Raw genomic sequence first — 19,918 nt, 5'->3', positions numbered from 1 at the left:
TTCCTCTCTAGTGTTGGGATCAAAGGTGTGAGCTCTGATTCTCTTTTAGACTGATTCACTCTCATATAACCCAGAGTGGCCTGGAACTCACAGAGATCCATCTGCCTCTGTCTCCAGAGTGCTGGGATTAAAAGTGTGGCCATGACTGCCTGTCCTCTATGGGTCTAGTGTCTTAGGTGTGTGACGAAGTAGTGGCTTAGGGTGTGTGTGGTTAACTAGTGACTTAGCTCTGCATTCTGATCTTCAGGCAAGTTTTATTTGTTAGATTACAAACAGTAATCTACAAAACACTGTGTTGGGTCAAAAACAATAGCCTTTCCTCTTGACTTTATCCCCTAAGCAGCTCAGTGTAATGACTATCTCTTTACTTGTATATAATACAGTATTTATATTATGTTGGGTATTATAAATAAACTAGAGATGATTTGAAGTCTGTTGGTGGGTGTGCATAAACTGTCTGCAAACACTATACTATTTTATGAATGGGACTTGATCATCTGTGGATTTTGGTTATCTAGAAGGATCCTGGCACCATCTGCTGAGAGAAGGCTCTAACACTATTCCTTTCTGATACCTTGACAAAGAACAGGATATGGAAGTCACTAGGTGGTCTGGAAATGCAAGAGTAACTAGTAGTATAAACATATTAAGGGGCTGGGATGATGACTCTTATTAAAGTGCATACCTCGAAAGCATGAGGACTAGAGTCCAGATCAATAGAAATACACATAAAATTCTGGGTGTGTGTGTGAAGACCCACCTGTAACTCCAGCCTTCAGAGTCAAAAGTGAAAACAAGAAATCTCCACAAGTTCACTAGCAAAACTAGCCAAATCTGGCAGCTCTGGGTTCAATTGAAAGACCCTACCTCAATGAATAAGGTTGGGAGCAATGGAGGATGATTCTTGACCACAATGCCAAGTCCAATGCATGTGCACCCTTCCATGTGTATTTACAAATGCACAAGAACATGAATACACACACACACACACACACACACACACACACACACACACACACACACATGCTCACATACACATAACACCTCCCAATCCATAAATGTAATATATAAGAATAGGTTGGACCTGTACTTGAGGTGATGACTGAGCTTTCTTCTACTGCTCTTACTTGCCATGTCCTTTTCTAAGTAGTTACTGGATGCTGTGCTCCAGGAGGTCAGCCTTGCACAGAATTTAGCATAGAACATGGTTTTGAACATCTATTAAGTGATCTGATGAGTGGACAGACGGATGGATGGATGGATGGATGGATGGATGGATGGATGGATGGAGCTTCCTTTCTAACATAGAACTGACCACACTATCCCCTGTCTAAGCATACTAACAGTCATCCCTCAGGTCCAGCAGGCCCAGGCCAGTCAATTTTTTAATGCCAGATGCTCTTTTAGGAAGAAGGACACTGCCATGAGACGTTTTTTAAGGTGTCCAGGCGTCAGTCCAGTGTGATTGTGAAGCTCCAGGAAGGCTTGCTCTCTCTCTCTCTCTCTCTCTCTCTCTCTCTCTCTCTCTCTCTCTCTCTCTCTCTCTCTCTCGCCTTCTTTCTTTCTTTTTGAGACTAGGTCTCACAATGTAGCCCTGGCTGGCCTGGAACTCACAGAGGTCCTCCTGCCTCTGCCTCTGCCTCCTGAAAACTGTAGTTAAAGAAAAGACATGTGGGGGGAGCTGGAGGAGAAGAGGGAGGGGAAACTGGGATTGGAATGTAAAAAATAAATTAATTTTAAAAATACAAAAAAAAAAGGAAAGAAAAGAAAAGACATGTGCCAGCACACCCCACTGCAGGAAATCTTGAGTGTTCTTCCTGGGGCCAGTATTTATTCATCTGTGTTATTTCCTGTTTGGATTTCCCCCAGACCCAGATAATAAGAGGATGGCCAGGAATGTGTTGAAATATGAAAGGCTCTTGTCACAGAACGCTCTCCAGATGGCAACTGAAACTGTCATTCAGAGGCCCAACGTGCCCAACCTCCAGACCAGAGACACATACGAGGGGCTGTGCCAGACTCTGGGCTCCCAGGTAGGATTCCTCAGGGAAATTGACTGGAGTTGGGATAACTTGAGGGAAAAACTGATGCCTCAAAGACAATACAACTTACCAAACAACACTGGAGTGATTTCATCTTCTATTACCCTCAAGTTCCAGTTTTGTGCTGTGGCTCTCAGGAGCCTGACCCTTCTTTTCTTATATCTACTCTACTCTTTCCTTCCAGCCCACACACTACCAGAACCCCAGACTCTACTGCTCCTACGAGACCAATTCCAGCCCCTACCTGCTGCTCCAGCCTGCCCGCAAGGAGGTCATCCACCTGAGACCCTTTGTGGCTCTCTACCATGACTTTGTTAGTGATGCAGAAGCTCAGAAGATTAGAGAGCTTGCAGAACCGTGGGTGAGTATCCTCAAATCCCCTTTGTGTCCCCACATGCCTGGAAAGCATATAGCTGTCATGGCAAGACTTTTTCTTAGTCCAGAAGTTCAAAACACCATTCATTCCATAAGGCCAGTCAGTAGTGGGGAATATCACAGCTGTTCTTGCCTTTAGTGGGAAAGGATAAGGTGCCGGGGATTTAGGAGGTGTTCAGATTGTGCTGGCAATATCTTCTTTGAGCTGTGGGACACGTAGCTACAGAAAGTGGTCAAAATCCAACCAATAGTGTGCTTGAGACCTGGGCATATCATTATATATCAAAGTGATCTCAGAAAATATAGACAAGACTTCCCCAGTGTCAACTTTTCCTCATTATGAGTAGAAGAAAAGAACTTGACAGGACAAGAACTGAAATACTAGTACATATTGACAGACAGAGTAGATTCGATGACCAGACTCAACTTCATGACTCTGTTAAAGAGGAAACTGGGGCCCAGAAAAGGGAACTGGTTTGGTTAAAGTAAGCATGTAGCTAGAGTCAGGACTGGAGTTTAGAGTATGCTGATTGCCAGTCTGCTGTTATTCTTTCTACTAATAAGTTCAGGCTAAGTTATGCTTGGTAATAAGTGGCCCTGAACCTTATTGACAGCAACAGTTTGCCACATTATGTGTTTGTGTGGGGTTGACTGAAGCTCTGCCGTAGCTGGAACCCAGCCTGGCAGAGTAGCCTCCATCGGAGACTTTACCAGTCTCATGGGAGGGAGAATAAGACAGAAATGGCAAATGTGAGCTGGCTTTTAAAGCTTCTGTTTGGAAGTGCAAACATCACTTCTACCCACAGATCTCTGGGAGTTTGAAGCCAGCCTGGTCTGCATAGCGACTGCCAAGACAGCCAGAGCTACATAGTGAGACCCTGTCTCAAAAAGCCAAAAATAAAAGGAGGCCTGTTTAACCCTCCATAGGGAAGGAAGGCCCAGCAAGTGACCAAGCAGAGCTGGTCCAGTGGGAAGGATGTGTCATTGCCCCTGCTAGGAAATGTGGCAAATGTCAGAAGATAGTCCATTTCACTACTATAAGCCTGTTGTACTCTCGTCCAAGGCACAATTATTTGGTGCAGAATTGTTTGTTTCTAACCAGACACTATGTCCTTAAGTGTGTTGCCCCATCCATCACCAGAACACAGCCTGCCCAGACTCTCTGCTTTTACAAAGAGGTGAGGAACTTTCCCTCCATGTAAGGCAGTGGTTCTCAACCTGTAGGTCATGACCTCTTGGCAGTCAGATGACCTTTCACAGGGGTTGTCTAAAACCATCAGAAAACACAGATATTTACATTATGTTTCATAACAGTAGCAAAATCACAATTGTGAAGTAGCAATGAAAATAATTTTATGGTTGGGGGTCACCACAACATGAGGAACTGTATTAAAGGGTCGAAAGTCAAGAACCACTAGTGTAAGGGGGAAAGTGCCGTGATCATATGTGCTGTGTGAGGTGACCTGACTGGAAGGCATGTGGGAGGGGACCTCTGGGGAGGACAGGAAGGAGCAGGTTTCTTTCACTGAGTGTAAAGGAAGGGGTATTCCGGGAAGACAAAGCCACACATTGAGGGTGTCTGAGGGGTGACATGTTCAGAGAACAGAGAGAAGCTTGGTTGACTGAAGTGCACAAAGAACAGGGCAGAAGATGATCACTGATGAGGACAGGCAATGTGCCATTAACCCCTGTGTCTAGTCTGGGCAAGGTATCTCTCATATGTAATGGGCTTCACTAAGTCAGTTTGTGCTTTAGTGTTAGGTCTTGGACCCACTGCCAGTGGCCTCATATATTGTCCCAGTCACACCATTGTCCCCTATATTAAGTCTAGTTTTGTCCTATGCAGATTCCCCATTTGTCAGACCTGAGTCAGTGAGCTCTCACTAGCTTGGGCGGGTATGTGATTTTAAGGAAAACTCTGAGAGCAGAAATGGATTGGAGTGAGAACAGCAATCATTGTATCATGCAGAGGGTCCTCCAGGCCAGTCTAGAGTCTGTTCTCTTTGTTGTAGTTGTTGTTGTGGTTGTGGCTGTGACTGTGGTTAGCTCTGATGGGGATGACAGCAATGCATTGTCAGTGGCATCGGCGTCTCAGGGAGCCACAAGTTATATCAGGCCTGCAGCTTCCTGTTCCTTAGAACAGCTGTTGCCATGGTGATGGGACAGGTGACCCATCCAGAGATGTTCACTGAATCCTTTACAGCAAGGTCATCTATTCAGCATCAGCATACCTTGCCACACTACCTTCCCCAACAACCTCTCAATGGACTTGTTTACGCCTGTCTGGCCTGCGCCTGACCCAGGAATAAACTGAGAGCTTATGGGAGAGGGACCCATGAGCCTCCGTGGCTATTGCTGCCTCTTCATTACTCCTCTCCTGAAGCCTCCTCTCCATCTACCCCATGCCCATCCTCCTCAAGGACTCAGTGGGAACCATGCACGACTGTAGCTCCGGCCTGCTTTCTTGCTTCTCTGAATGGCTGTGCCCTTCAGGGCACTTTTACAGGACCACATGCACTAAACTATCCCTTCTCTGAACTCAAGGCTTTTGGTACCGCCTGTATAGCACTTAATTTTTATGTTAATCCTGCCATTTATATATTGGCTGATATCACTAGACATTTTGTAGGTTAATGTCCTATCTCCCCAGCCCATATTATGCTCATTGCTGCCAGTGTTATGATTTTGTCACATGTGTAATGTTTATACCTGTTCACATGTGTACGCTCATTTGTATGATGCCAGACTGAATTTGAAGGTTTTCCTCATCAACCGTCCACCTTATTTTTTCAGCCGGTCTCTCACTGAACCTGGAGCTCCTTGATCCAGCTAAGCTGGCTAGCCAATGAGCATATTTAGTATCCAACACAGTGCATAACATCATAAATACAATAAATACTTGCTCTCAAAATGAATGATTTGTTTGTAGACAATGATAAAAGAACTGCAAAAATAATTAGGTACAAAGTAATCTCCTAATAGAGGGGTAGAATTTTTTTTTAGTCATTGAATTTGTCCTAGAATAACAGAAGAGGACATCTCTCCTCTCTGTGTGAATGGTTTTAGAAAGGACAGAGGCACCACCAGTCACCTGCACATCCCAGTATACTAGAGCCCTGGGCCAAGAAAAACTCTTGAGAGTCTGTTGGTGTGATGTGCCTACAGATGAGGAGATGGGTCCGAGGAAAAGGAACAGGCTTTCCCAAGATGGCTGCCTGGTTTGGCAGCAGGGAGTGCAGCTACGTTAGAGAAGGGAAGGGTTAGGCTATATGCCTTTCATGGAGGGAAGGGCTTCAGTTGCACGTGGTTCATGAGGGGAAAGGTTTTGTTTGTATGCTGTTTATTGTTCTACTTCATCTCTCACTTCTCAGAGATAGGGGAGCTGGGGGACCTGACTTCTTTTGCTCCACTGGCCTTTTAACCATTTCTGAACATCTCTACCTGGCCAGGATGTCCTTGCCCTGCAGAGGCTGACACATGCCAGAGAAAGAAACAGACACAGCCTCAAGAGCTTATTTCTCTGTCCCTAGAACAGAGAGTTTGTAATCAGGAGGTACTTTTAAAAAATAGCATATAAATGCTGTATACAGATGAATTCAGAACCAAAGAGAAAACAGTTAAATTAGTGACCTCAAACCTGTGTGGGGGGGGTTGTTTTGTTTTTTTGTAAGCTGGGCAGTTGCAGCTTAGCTGTGAGCTCTGAAAGGAAGGGTTTTGCTTTGGATTTTTAAGAATGAGCAGGCTGCCCCTGAGTGCACATCTTTGTGGCTGGAGGTGTTTTGTTTAATCTGAGAAACACCAAGTTTACCCTGCTCAAGCCTTAGGCCTGATGCTGTGATACAAGACAAGATGAAAAATGGCTATGCTCTTCCCCAACTCAGTCTTGCGGGCACAAAAGGAATTCTGTGTGATGTTTTCATGCAACACTTGAAACACAATTTAAGGAGTCAGGATCTGGTGATGATTAAGCCTTAGAGAGAGAAATGCCTGTGGGTATGATGGGCCATTCCTTTGCATTAGAGCCACCTGGTCTTTCTCTTGTGTGTTCCACCAGCTCCAGAGATCCGTGGTGGCTTCAGGGGAAAAGCAGTTACCAGTGGAGTACCGAATCAGCAAAAGGTAGGAAGGCCCACTCTGGCCTTGGGCTGAGGGCACAGCTGACTGCTAGGTCAGCAACAACCTTTCTTGGGATGGCTAGAGAGCCTGTAGTTCACATTGTGAGAAACTCTTACGAGAGGTGTTTCCATCCTGTCACCTCAGTGCCTTCACCAGATTGCAGTATTGTCTGGAGATTAACTAAGAAGTCACCAGAAAAAGGCTTGGGGAAACTCCACCTTAGATCAGAAAACGCTCTGTTGCTTCTTCCCAGAGTGCATTCCTACACACATCAGTAATGTGTGTTCCTATACACATCTGGAATGTGCATTCCTACACACATCTGTAATTTTTTTAAAGATCTATTTATTTATTATGTATACAGTGTTCTGCCTGCATGTATGCCTACAGGCCAGAAGAGAGCACCAGATCTCATCACAGATGGTTGTGAGCTACCACGTGGTTGCTGGGGATTGAACTCAGGACCTGTGGAAGAGCAGCCAGTGCTCTTAATCTCTGAGCCATCTCTCCAGCCCCACACATCTGTATTTTGACTGTACAGAATCCACTCCTCCTCCTATACAAAACCTTCCAAGCAACATGGAAGCCCTTCTGGCTTCTCAAGGGGCAGGCTCCAGTGAGGCACCCAGGCCTATCTTCCCCAGCCCTTCCCTCCATTCCTACCCTACCCTCAACTGTGTATTTGCACAGTGAGTACAGGACTGGGGAGAGAGAGAGAGGAGGATTGTCCATCACAGCCACATGAGAAAGTGGCATCAGCACTCCAGAGAAAGGCTAGACGGCCAGGCATGTGTCCTTGTCCTCTGGGAGGATTGTGAGAGACAAAAGCTTTGGTTCAGGATTATTTGGGCTTATTTTATGTTGTCTGGTACATTTAGGGACTGTATACTCTACATATTGCCGTGAGCCAAACCCCACAAGAAACAACCGAAGAGAAGGGTTTGCTTTGGTGACTGGTTTTACAGTTCATGAAGGCAGGGAAGGCTTGGTGACTGGTGGTTCCATGGTGGCAGTGGGCAGTGGAACCTCTTCACCTCCTTACATCTGTGTGGAACAGGGATACAGACTAGGGATGGAAGGACAACTGGACTACGATCCTCAAGACCCACCCCTGGGTTCTACAACCTCACAAAACAGCATCACCATCTGAGTGTTCAAACACATGCACCTGTGGGGAGCATTCTCCATCCAAACCATCAGCAGGGACATTTGACATTAAAAGTGTTCTCTAAACCTTGGAATATCTGCTTATCTGTGTGTGCACCGTGTGCATGCATTGAACCCAGAAGCCAGAAGAAGGCATTGTACTCCCAGAAGTTACAGACAGTTCTGTTGCCCAATGTAGATGCTGGGAACTGAACCAGGTCCTCTGCAAGAGCATCAGGTGCTCTTAACCACTGAGCCATCTCTCTGGCCTCTGTGCTTTTCTTCTTTGAAAGCAGTGACTACTACTGTCCTGGATATCTTTGCAAATCTAAGAGCATGTAGTTTAATAAATAATCTGAGTGTAAAGTATATGGAACAAATTAATCTGTCAGGATATCACTGGCTTTGCTTAGAGAACATGGCATCATTTTTCTAGGGGCTTTGATTCTGAATCCAATTTTTTAACATTGTAAGAACCTCAAGAAGACATTCAGGAAGAGTCTGAATTGGGATTTGACCTATCCTGGTTTGCCCAGAGTTGAGACTCCCCTGGGTATCATAGCTGTCACCAACACACCTTACAGAACAGCTCCATGAGTGTTTCTCTCACAGTTTCCTAAAACCTGAAAGTAGATATAATCACCACCCTCACTTCTAGAGGAGTACACTGGCCCTTAGAGAGGTGAAAGGTTAAGTACTGACAGCATATGGAAGAGATGAACTGTTATTACTACTTTAGTTTCTTCCTCTCCTGTTCCTCTTTCCTTTCCTTATCCTCTACTTCCTTTGGTTGGGGTGTCAGGGTCTTTCTGTGTTTCCCAGGCTGCTTTTGACCTCCTGTGCTCAAGCCACCTTCCTGCCTCAGCTTGCTGAGAGCTGGGAGCACACCACCACACCCAGCAGTCATCGCTTTCTTTAAGTCCTGGCTGTTCTCATGCACTCTGCTTCTTCTGTTGGAGATGTCCTCATAGCACAGCAGTTTTAAGGATGGAGTTTTGTCCTCTTAAGCTCTGAGTCACAGTCTTGGGTTCTGTGAGCTTTCACTGGGCTCAGCTCAGCACTAGCCTCAGAGAATGTGAGTTACGTTAGTGTTGAGATAGTAGGCCAAGCACTCTGGGATCAGCTGACATATGAGAGAGTAAGTGGTTAGGCATTCATGGCTCCTTCCCTTTAACAGACTTGATTCATTTGTTTATCATGCATTCATTCATCCATGTGTCTAACCATCTGTCCTAGAGTTCCTATTGCTGTGAAGAGACACCATGACCACGGCAACTCATAAAGAAAAACATTTAATTGGGGTGGCTGACAGTTTCAGAGGTTTAGTCCATTATCATCATGGTGAGACATGGCGGCATGCAGACAGACGTGGTGCTGGAGAAGGAGCTGACCTGTAGGCATCAGGAAGTGAACTATGTACCACACTGAGTGAAGCTTGAGCAAAGGAGACCTCAAAGCCCACAGTGACACACTTCCTCCAACAAGGCCATACCTACTCCAACAAAGCCACACCCCCTAATAGTGCCACTCACTTTGGGGACTTTTTTTTTCCTTTTTTGAGACAGGGTTTCTCTGTGTAGCTTTGGAGCCTATTTTGGCACTCACTCTGTAGACCAGGCTGGCCTTGAGCTCACAGAGACCAGCCTGCTTCTGCCTCCAGAGTGCTGGGATTAAAGGCATATCAATGCCTGGCTGGGGGCCATTTTTTTCAAACCACCACACCATCCATTCTTTCACAGACAATCATATAGTGATTTCCAACACCAGATCACTGTTGTTCCAATCCTTGCTGTGTTTTAGTGCCTGGCTGAAGGACACGGTTGATCCGATGCTGGGGACTCTTGACCACCGCATTGCTGCCCTCACAGGCCTTGACATCCAGCCTCCCTATGCAGAGTATCTCCAGGTGGTGAACTATGGAATTGGAGGGCACTATGAGCCTCACTTTGACCACGCTACGGTAATGATGGGATCAATGGCCAGTCTTCTGGGGTGGGGAGCCAGCGTGTCCTTCGTCTGAAGCAGAGGTCAGGAAGGGCTCTCAGAAAATACTAAGGAAGGGCCTAGAACAAAGGCTCCTGTTTCCAGAGTATCTGAAAGCCTTGGTTTCAGCTGATTACTGGATTCATTTTCTTTCCTGCCACCACCTTCCTCTTCTCCCAGTGGGAGAAGTATACAGTCTGTAATAAAATCCCATCTCCTACTTTCCTTGGGGCCTTTTCCATGAGGATTGCCCTCTCCTCTCTTTATGATCTCAACTGCTCACCACGTTGCTAGTAGCAAATGCTTTTGAGGATTAAAGGGACCTTCCCAAGGGGGCAGCATGTAGAATCATGGGAATATCACAGTGAAACCTATGAATACAATTGATATGTTGATAATTTTAAAATAAGCAAAACACATGAGATATACAGGTGACCAATAAACAAATGAAAAGAATCACAACACCATGGGGAAAAAAGACCTCCCTGCAACTGATCTAATGCTCCCACTTTATCAAGATTCCAAGAACTTTAAAAGTAGTATTCAAGTGGCTGGGGAGATGGTTCAGGGGGTAGTGCCTGCCATACTAGCATGAGGACTGGGGTTTGAACCCCTAGAATCCATAATAAAAAGCAATCAGGGCGCAGTAGAACACATCTGTCGGGCTGGAGAGATGGCTCAGATGTTAAGAGCGCCAACTGCTCTTCCGGAGGTCCTGAGTTCAATTCCCAGCAACCACATGGTGGCTCACAACCATCCATTTTGAGATCTGGTGCCCTCTTCTGGTGTGCAGATATACATGGAAGCAGAATGTTGTATACATAATAAATAAATAAAATCTTTAAAAAAAAAAAAGAAGAGCACATCTGTCATCCCAGTACTTTTAGGGAGAATGGGAGATGAAGACAGGAGAATCCCTAGGAGACTTTGCCCAGCTAGCCTGTCATATGCAACAGGTAAACAAGAGAGACCCTGTCTCAAACAAGATGGAAAAGGAGAGCCTATGCCCAAGATTGTACTCTGACCTCCACATGTGCACTGTGGCCTACATGTAGGCAACATATATACATGCACACACATCATACATGTACACACACACACATATACACAGAGAAATGAGTATACAAGTTAAAGAGGGAAGTCATTCACAAAAGACTTCATATTTTATGATTCCATTTACATGAATTTCTAGAAAAGACAAAACACAGAGACAGAAAGTAGAAAACCAGGTTTTGTGGGTACATGATTGACATAAACCTTTACTTGCAGGTGGAAATTTCTAAAACTAGATTGTGGGCAAGATTGGGCAACTGTTAAAATTTGCTAAAATTCAGCTAGTAGTATTTACAGTGAGTGAATTCCATGGTATGCAAGTTATATTTCAGAGTTTTCCTTGATTAAAGAATGAGTGTGTATATTGGGAAAATAATCTGGAACACCAATCTTATGATTTGATATTTCTATAAGATAATTACCTTCTATATTTTCTTTGTTTTACAGAAAACCTAAAGTGCAGAACCTCTTATCTAATTTTTCAACTTGACAGAAAATTTGTTTGATTTGTATTGAATTCAGTCATGTGCATATCCAAAAAATTAATGTCCAATTAAGAGTCTATTGAGTACTTGGCAGCAAAGATGAACACACACTCCACTTGGTGTAGTTCAGGGTTATATGCTGTCCTTGATGTCCTCATTGTATCCCTTTCTGTACTAATGGTAAATCCTGGCTGTCACTCTGGTATCATTCACACAAAATAACCATGTGCTTTATTTCTGTCTCAGTCACCAAGCAGCCCCCTGTACAGGATGAAGTCTGGAAACCGAGTCGCAACATTTATGATCTATGTGAGTTTCACTCTAAGAGAACCAAGACTTCTTACTTATGTGGCTAAGTAGACAATTTTATCATATGGATTTTCAAAGTGATTTCATATATTAGTTTTATCTGGTATGGAACACAAAAATCTCTAGGAATTTTCTAAAACCAGAAGGCATTATTTTGTTAGTCATAGATATAAGGGGATACCAGACAGATTTCTATCCTCGGGGAGCTTGCAGTGTGAAGGCCTAAATATGACCTTTCCTAGGCAGTGATCAGGATGGGGAAAGCTAGGAGACCATGAGGCTTGAACAACACAGGAAGAGCATATAGTTGTCTCCCACCTTAAGGTCTCGAAGCCTAGTTGGTACTGAAAAACATAGACTCATCAATGGGCCTGTGAACTTGTTACAGAAAGAGAAGAGAAAGGAGCAGTTTAGACTCCAAGAGGAGAAAGCAGGGAGATATAAAATAGATAAGTACCCCTGATAAGCAGTGGAAATCCTCCTTCTGTCTGCTGTAGAGTCCACACCCTTAAATAAAACACTAAAGTGATCAGTTGGCCTTCTCTCAAAATCCCTGGCCTGGTCCACAGGATTCAGTCCCAGCCTTCATCCTTATCCTTCAGACTATGAAGTTTTACTTTCATCTACACAAACCAGCCATATCCCAATCATCTATCACTTAGAAGAGACTATTAGAAACAATCATTTTTTGGGTGAGATTTACTAATGCTTCTTGGTCTTTTGGCTAAGATAAAGTGTAGATGAGACTCAGTACTATTAGTGGAAGGGTAAACATGCCAACTACAAGGGCTCTGAATATCACCCCAAGTTGACTCAGGCTCTTTGTACGAACTGACACTCCCTCGGAAAGTCCTTTACCCTGAGGGCTGGATCTGGTTTCCACAGCACAGCCAGGAAGGGCACTCAAAAGGCTGGTGTTCAATATCATCTCTATGTTAATGATTCCAGTATGTCTCCCAGTGTCCCAGTTGCATACTTCTGATAGCAAGAAGCCATCTAGAAGATATCATAGAACTCTGTGTCTGTCACTGTATCCTACCAAGCAAGTATGGGAAAGAATATTACTAGGCCAACCAGTGTTGTAGGGACCTAAGATGGGCCCAGTTATGTCCAGTGCTTGCATCTTTACATTGATATAGATGTCAGAAATTTCCCAAGATATTTGTTGAGGTTTGTGGAAAACACAAGGACTATGATAGGCGAGGATAATCTTTAAGAAGTGCAGAAAGAGGGTTGAGTTGAAAGCCAACCAGTCAGTGATTCTTCTGTTCAGACTAGACATAAGATCAGTGTTGATATGACAGTCTTAACTTAGAGGGCTCTTGTCAGGACCAAGTGAGACCATATATTTGTGGAGACTTAGTATAATGCCTGCCATAAATGCCAACTATTAACCAATGCAAACTGTGATGTGTATGTTTTCTAGTTGGTAAGATGACAGGGGCTGTTATTTTTTAATACTTTCATATATTAAAAATGTTTATATTATTTCCTTGAAAATAAGAAGGAAAAATCTCGTTATATTAAGAAAATACATCCAGAGCTGAGATTGTTCTGTCAGTAGAATGTTTGCCTTGGAAAACACGATGACAGAACCTATGTGAAAATCTAGGCTTGGAGACTAGTGCTGGGGAGACAGAGACAGGCAGGTCCACAGGGCTCAGGAGCTAGCTGGTCTAGCCCCCTGGGCAAGTTCCAGGCCAGAGAGAGACTAGTCTCAAAAAACAAAGTGGACAGTGTCTGAGAATTGACACCTGAGGCAAACTTTTGGCCGGCTCCTGTGTGTGTGTGTGTGTGTGTGTGTGTGTGTGTGTGTGTGTGTGTGTGTTGTGTGTGTCTCCGTCTGTGCACGCACGTGTGCACACCAATTACATCTCAGTGTCTTATAGGGTTACCATTGCTGTGATGAAACACCAGGACAAAACAACTTGGGGAGGAAAGGGTTTATTTGGCTTACTCTTCATCATCAAAGGAAGTAAAACAGAAACTCAAGCAGGGCAGGAACCTGGAGGCAGGAGCTATTGCATAGGCCATGGAGGAGTGCTGCTCACTGGCTTGTTCCCCATGGCTTATTCAGCCTGCTTTCTTATAGAATCCAGGACCACCAGCCCCAGGATGCCTCCACCCGAAATGGGCTGAACCCTCCCCCATCAATCGCTAATTAAGAAAATGTTTTACAGGCCTGCCTATAACCTCATCTTCTGGAGGCATTTTCTTTCCTTTTTTTAAGATTTATTATTTATACAATATTCTGCCTCCATGTATGCCTGAAGGCCAGAAGAGGGCACTAAATCTCATTATAGATGGTTGTGAGCCACCATGTGCTTGCTGGGAATTGAACTCAGGACCTCCGGAAGAGCAGTCAGTGCTCTTAACTTTTTAGCTATCTCTCCAGCCCTGGAGGCATTTTCTTGATGGAGGTTCCCTACTCTCATACGACTTTAGCTTGTATCAAGTTGATATAAAGCTAGCTAGCACACTTAATTTAGGTAAACTAGAAGTGGTCTTAGTGGTCTGAGGACCATAGTTCTTCTGATGTACACCCTTTCCTGATTGAGATCCTTGAGAGAAATAGATTCAATCAAAGATATTAAGAAGTGGGAGAGATGGCTCAGTAGTTAAGAGCACTGACTGCTCTTGAAGAAAGCCAGAGTTTGTTCCGAGCACCTGCATCAGGCAGTGCACAACTGCCTATGGCTCCAGCTTTTCTGACCTCAAAGGCACCTACACACACATTTATATACACATACATAGGCATACACATAATTTTTATTTATGTGTGTGAATGCTTTGCTTGCATGTATGTTTATGTGCCACATACATGCCTGGTGCACAAAGAGGCCAGAAGATGATTTTGGATCCCTTGGAACTGGAGTTAAAGGTGATTATGAGTTAAAGGTAAATTGTGCTGGGAACCAAACCTGGCCCTCAGCAATAACAGGTGCTCTCAACCACTGAGCTATCTCGCCAACCCCTACAGGTAATTTTTAAAAGTTAATAAATCTTTTTAAAAAGTTTGAATCTACTTATTATAGTCCTCCATCACGATGGTAGTCAGAAGCAAAAATAGGAATTCCAGAATCTTATCTAGTGGTGAGAAGCCCCACCAACAAGTAGCGGCACCCTCACAGAGGTTCACTGAGTTTGGAAGTTGGATGAGAGTCTTCTAAGGAATTCTCCCATAACTGAAACAATGGAGTTCTGCACACACACAGTCTGTGAAGAAATGACAGAGGGCTGTCAGCAGCCATCTTAACTCTGGTGTCTTCCTCTTGTATGATAGCTGAGCGCAGTAGAAGCTGGAGGAGCCACGGCCTTCATCTATGCCAACTTCAGTGTGCCTGTGGTTAAGGTGAGCGGGCCTGGCCCCACAGGATATGGGTGTGATGGTGTGTAATGTTGAAGAACTCACCCATCTCCTGCAAGCTGATGCCTGGGGAGATGGGTAAAAAGAGACCCTTCTGGAATCCCAAAGACAATCGCCCATTCTGTTGTAGTTAGGGTTTCTATTGCTGTGAAGAGACACCATGACCATGGCAACTCTTATTAAGGAAAACATTTAATGGCATGGCTTACAGTTTCAGAGGTTTAGTCCATTGTCATCATAGTGGGACATGGCAGTGTACAGGCTGACATGGTGATGAAGAAGGAGCTGAGAGTACTATATTTTGACCCACAGGCATGTCTGTCTCACAGGGCATGGCTTGAAAATAAATGCCTGCCTCACACAGTGACACACTTCCTCCAACAAGGCCACTCCCACTCCAACAAGGCCACACCCTCTCCAACAAAGTCACACCTTGTATTAGTGGCCATTTTCTTTCAAACCACCATCTTATCATCTCATCTGTTTTATTTACTTGTCTGTTACAAGAAAATGACAGGCCTGCCTTCTTTGTCACTGTGGGTTCCTTAGAGGTTAAGAACTCTGAGTCACCCTCAGGTTCCCCACAGAGCTAAAGCACAAAGGACTCAGCAAGTCCCAGCACCCTGTCCCTGAGCTCACAGAGTAACAGCCATGACAACACACAGACAGACAGCGCTGAGAGGTCTGTTTTGTGGGTGACTATTTCCTCCATGTTTCAGAAGATCAAACATTCCCTTAGTAATTCAAAGGAAATGAATTAGAGGCTGAGTATGAAGTGCTGGGCTCAGTGCCTGGTACATCCTGAGCACCCATTAAGCCACTGAGAAGCACCAAGGGCGTGGCCCATTTCCAGTGCTTCGTCCTTGCCTCAGGCTCTGTATAGACTAATGGCCATGGTTAAAGAGAGTCTTAGGGGGTGGTTAAGAAAACTGCTTGGAAGGAGAACATAGGCTATGGGGTCAGAGCACAGGGGCTTGAGTCCTGACTTTGCTTCTTTGTTGTATGATTCCAAGGACCCAGTGGGTCTTGTTGGGTGTCTGTCCACAGTGATCCTATGAGCCTGTGCTTGCCTGGATTCTAGCACTTGCCACATTGTCCTCTTCTGCTTTTTCATATCTGTCTCGCTTGGGCTCCCCAAGAGCAGAGCTAGGTGTGGCTTGTCTCCTCATGCCCAGGCCTGGAGTAGAGCAGGCCATGAGGCGGTGACCCACACCTGAGTGGCAACTTTCACCCTCTTGTGCCTTTCAATGCCTGCTTGCTCCAAACTGCATGGTGGTAACAGAGTTTCCTTATTCAATGGCATAAATTTCGTGTCCTTATTCACATGCCTACAAAAAGTTCAGGACTCTGGGCTGACACCCCCTCCCCCTGTCCCCTGTCCCCTGGGGCTGGGCCCTCTTGTTTTCAGAATGCTGCACTGTTTTGGTGGAACCTACACAGGAGTGGAGAGGGAGATGGAGACACACTTCATGCTGGCTGTCCCGTCCTGGTGGGAGATAAGTGGGGTAAGGCCTGTCTTTGTGGGTGAAAGTGGGGTGAGGAGGCATACAAAAGTGGAGTGAGGGGTGGGTGGGGGCTAGCAGCCTCCCTTCTGAAGGCTTTGTGGTACCGCTGAGTACCACTGACATGGATATAGTAGCAGTCAGGCGTCCCAGCAGATTTGGGGCCTGTGAAGAGTAGGTGTCAGCAAAGGCCACAGGCCTGGTCAGGAGGCTTCATCTGAGCAGAGGGGAGGATTGGGACACTGGAGTGCCTTCCCTCCCTCTGCATAAAGGCAAACACAGTCAAACCTGCTGTTCACATGTAGCTCCGTCCCAAAGGAATGGTTAGGCAAGAAGCCACAGCAGAGGATGGATGGACCGGCATGTTAATTGGCATTTGTGTCCAAGAGCACCTCGTTTTGAAGCTAGAAAGGCAAGTGGAAAATGGCCATCACATGGTCACCAGGAGAAGCATTCCATTACCCTGTTTCACTGGGGCTTTTAGAATGGTGAATGACCAGAGTGCCACACGTGACAATCAGTACTCCATTAGCAAGATCTGCTGGAGAATTTCTGGAGGATGATATACTTTCTATGCTGGGAGCAGTAGACTGTGCACAGTTGGGCCAGGACTAGGATAGGCAAACATCAGGGTTCTGGGCTGTGTTTCCAAGCCCTGTGATCAAGTGTACAGCCCCTGTGGCCATCCCCCTGCTGAGCCCCCTCTCCCTCCTTGCTCTCCTCCAGTGGCTAACAAGTGGATACATGAGTATGGACAGGAATTCCGAAGACCGTGCAGCACCAACCCTGAAGATTGAAGCATTGGCAGATGGCAGCTTGTCAGAGAAGCCAGGAGCCAAAGCCACGGGCAGAGAGGGGTGAAGTCTCCCGAAGGAAGAAGGCCTCACAGCAGGGCCTTGTGAGTGGGAGTCAAGGAATGGTCTTTACCAGGAACAACTCCCCACTCCCTGGGAGAATTTGCATTTGGTTCCACTCCAGCTGTGAGAAGGGGCAATACATAAGAGGCCTGAGAGGTTTCCAGTGCTGATGCCCTTGGGAATGAAACAGATGAGCTCAGTATAGAACACTTGCTTAGCATGGGCAAATACCTACCTGGGCTCTGTCCACTAGCACTGAACACATACTACACACATATACATTACACAAACACCACCCCCCCCACACACACACATACACTCAAACGCACACACAAGCACATACATGCACACAATCTGGAAATATCAGGCTGCTCCAACAGGAGCATCTGACACAGAGGTCACCAGTGGGGATGACTTTTTTTTTTTTTAGTTTTTTGAGACAGGGTTTCTCTGTGGCTTTGGAGGCTGTCCTGGAACTAGCTCTTGTAGACCAGGCTGGTCTCAAACTCACAGAGATCCACCTGCCTCTGCCTCCCTTCATAGGCATGCGCTATGAACGCCCAGCGACTTTTTTTTAAAGTGGAAAGAAATTTTGTTTTCTTTTTCTATGAGTTTTGGTTGTCATTAAAATGTTTTAAAGTCACCTCTCCCAACAGAGAATATTCTTTCATGATGTTGAATGAGGAAAACCAAAGTAGTGCTATTGATTTATGCTCCTGTAGCCCAGCCCCACCCCCCACTTCCGTTGCCCTGTTCTGGCCTTGCTCACCTCTCAGGCCATCCCCCCTTAAGGAAGCCTCCCTGGTTCCACACAAGGTCCCTTTGAGAGGCTTTCCCTGACCACCTCTGTCTAGTCTGCCTGCTGTATCCACTGTGTCTCCTTGCTAATGCTTCTTTGTCTTGAGCAGACCTCATTATTCCTGTTAATCTGGGCCCCTGTGTTCTGCAATGAGGAATCTCACTGCATCTCCACATTTACCTGGACTCTCAGAACCCCCAAAGGGGCTGGGTTGAAATAAGCAGGCAGAAACAGAAGGTTTTTTTTTTAATTTTAAAAAAATCATTTCTATTTTATAGTTTGTAGACAAGGCTGGCCTCAAACTAAAAAGAGCCTCTGCTTCCCAGGTGCTGGGATTAAAGGACTGTACCTGTGGTGATATCTTGCTTGTACAAATAAAGGCTGTCTGAAGGTCAGAGAATGGAGCTTGCCACTAGCTAACCATTGAGGTCTGGAGGTCTGTCCAGACAGACAGGAAGTGAGATGGCTGGGCAGAGAGAAGATATAAGCAATAAGAAACAGGAACTTGCACTCTTGTCTGCTGAGACGCTAAGGAGGTAAGGTGTGGTTGTGGCTTGCTCCTTCTTCTCTCTGATCTCTCAACATTTTCCTTAATATCTGATTCTGGATTTTTATTATTTAGACCTATACAACTCCCTTTTACAAAACGTAAAGGGTGCTGCTTATTGGCTTGGTCATCATGGCTTGCTCAGCCTGCTTTCTTATAGAACCCAAAATCACCAGCCCTCCCTTCCCTCATCAATCATTAAGAAAATACCCTACAGGCCCATCTTATGGAGGCATTTTCTCAATTGAGTTCCCTCCTTTCAGATAACCCTAGCTTGTGTCAGGTTGACATAAAACTACCCAGCACAGAATTTTAGGGTTTTTGTTTTGTTTTGTTTTTTAAGGTTTATTTATTATGTATACAATATTCTGTCTGCATGTATGCCTGCAGGCCAGAAGAGGACACCAGATCTCATTACAGATGGTTGTAAGTCACCATGTGGTTGCTGGGAATTGAACTCAGGACCTCTGGAAGAGCAGCCAATGCTCCTAACGGCTGAGCTGTTTCTCCAGCCCTGTTTAGTTAAATGGTTAATAGCATGATTCCTTATGACTTTCTCAGACATCTTTACTGTTATTTTACCCTACAGCTGCCTCTTTACTGATGGGCACATGTCTAGTCTAGGGCCCACTCACCCATTTACACAGGTTAATAAGTTGACTTTCCTTTGGGGGAAAAAAAAGACCTAATTTTGTCTTGTGCCTAGCTTTTTACGTGGATGCTGGGAATCTGAACTTAAGTCTTCATGTTTGCATGGCAAGCACTTTGCTGAGTAAGCCAGCTCCCTAGTTCAGCTCCCCTGCCCAATTTGACGTTCTTTAGGGATAGAACAGCCTTTGGTTTGACTCAAATATGTTGCTTTTGACCTCACAGCAATCCTTCACTCAAGGGTTCTGGGATCTCCTTCTTGATCATCTATAGGTTGTGTTGAATATTCTTAATGGCTAGCACACAGTAGGCACTCATTAGACATCAGAAGTGAACATATGACCCTTGGAACTAGAAGGTACAGATGCTTACCCTAGTGTGGCTGTGGGCAAGCCATTCCTCATCTCTAAACCTCAGTTACCTTGACTTTAATTGGAGAGAATGCCTATACTTGATGGCCACATACAACACATACATTCCTGATGCATAGTCCCTAACAAAGCTCAATTAGCCCTTTGTTTCCAGCCTCCATCCACTATCTACCTGGCCTCATTTCTTTGGTCATCCTCTTCCTGTTCTTCTGGAGCTTACATTCCTCTGAGCAAAACAGCTGCCATCTTCATTTTAGCTGTTGCTTGCTTGCAAATGATTACTACAGCTGGGTTTGTTGACTGACATCCTGTCATGGA

At 45.2% G+C, this 19,918-nt stretch overlaps 1 protein-coding gene across 1 annotated transcript in view; it reads left to right on the top strand.

Annotated features, from left to right (window-relative positions):
- The window catches only part of P4ha3 (prolyl 4-hydroxylase subunit alpha 3), a 33,616-nt gene extending 15,738 nt beyond the window's left edge, over window positions 1–17,878 (top strand). Inside the window, 8 exon segments of the mRNA XM_027407497.2 lie at window positions 1,870–2,033; window positions 2,227–2,403; window positions 6,472–6,536; window positions 9,480–9,639; window positions 11,447–11,509; window positions 14,793–14,861; window positions 16,285–16,381; window positions 17,105–17,878. Coding sequence (XP_027263298.1) covers window positions 1,870–2,033; window positions 2,227–2,403; window positions 6,472–6,536; window positions 9,480–9,639; window positions 11,447–11,509; window positions 14,793–14,861; window positions 16,285–16,381; window positions 17,105–17,175 — 866 coding nt within the window. The 3' untranslated portion in view covers window positions 17,176–17,878.
- The last annotated feature ends 2,040 nt before the right edge of the window (window positions 17,879–19,918 follow it).

This window comes from Cricetulus griseus, chromosome 3 (genome assembly GCF_003668045.3).
Source record: "Cricetulus griseus strain 17A/GY chromosome 3, alternate assembly CriGri-PICRH-1.0, whole genome shotgun sequence".
Taxonomy (NCBI): Eukaryota; Metazoa; Chordata; class Mammalia; order Rodentia; family Cricetidae; genus Cricetulus; species Cricetulus griseus.
Note: the sequence above shows the minus strand (reverse complement) of the source record. Positions and strands in the feature narration are given on the sequence as shown.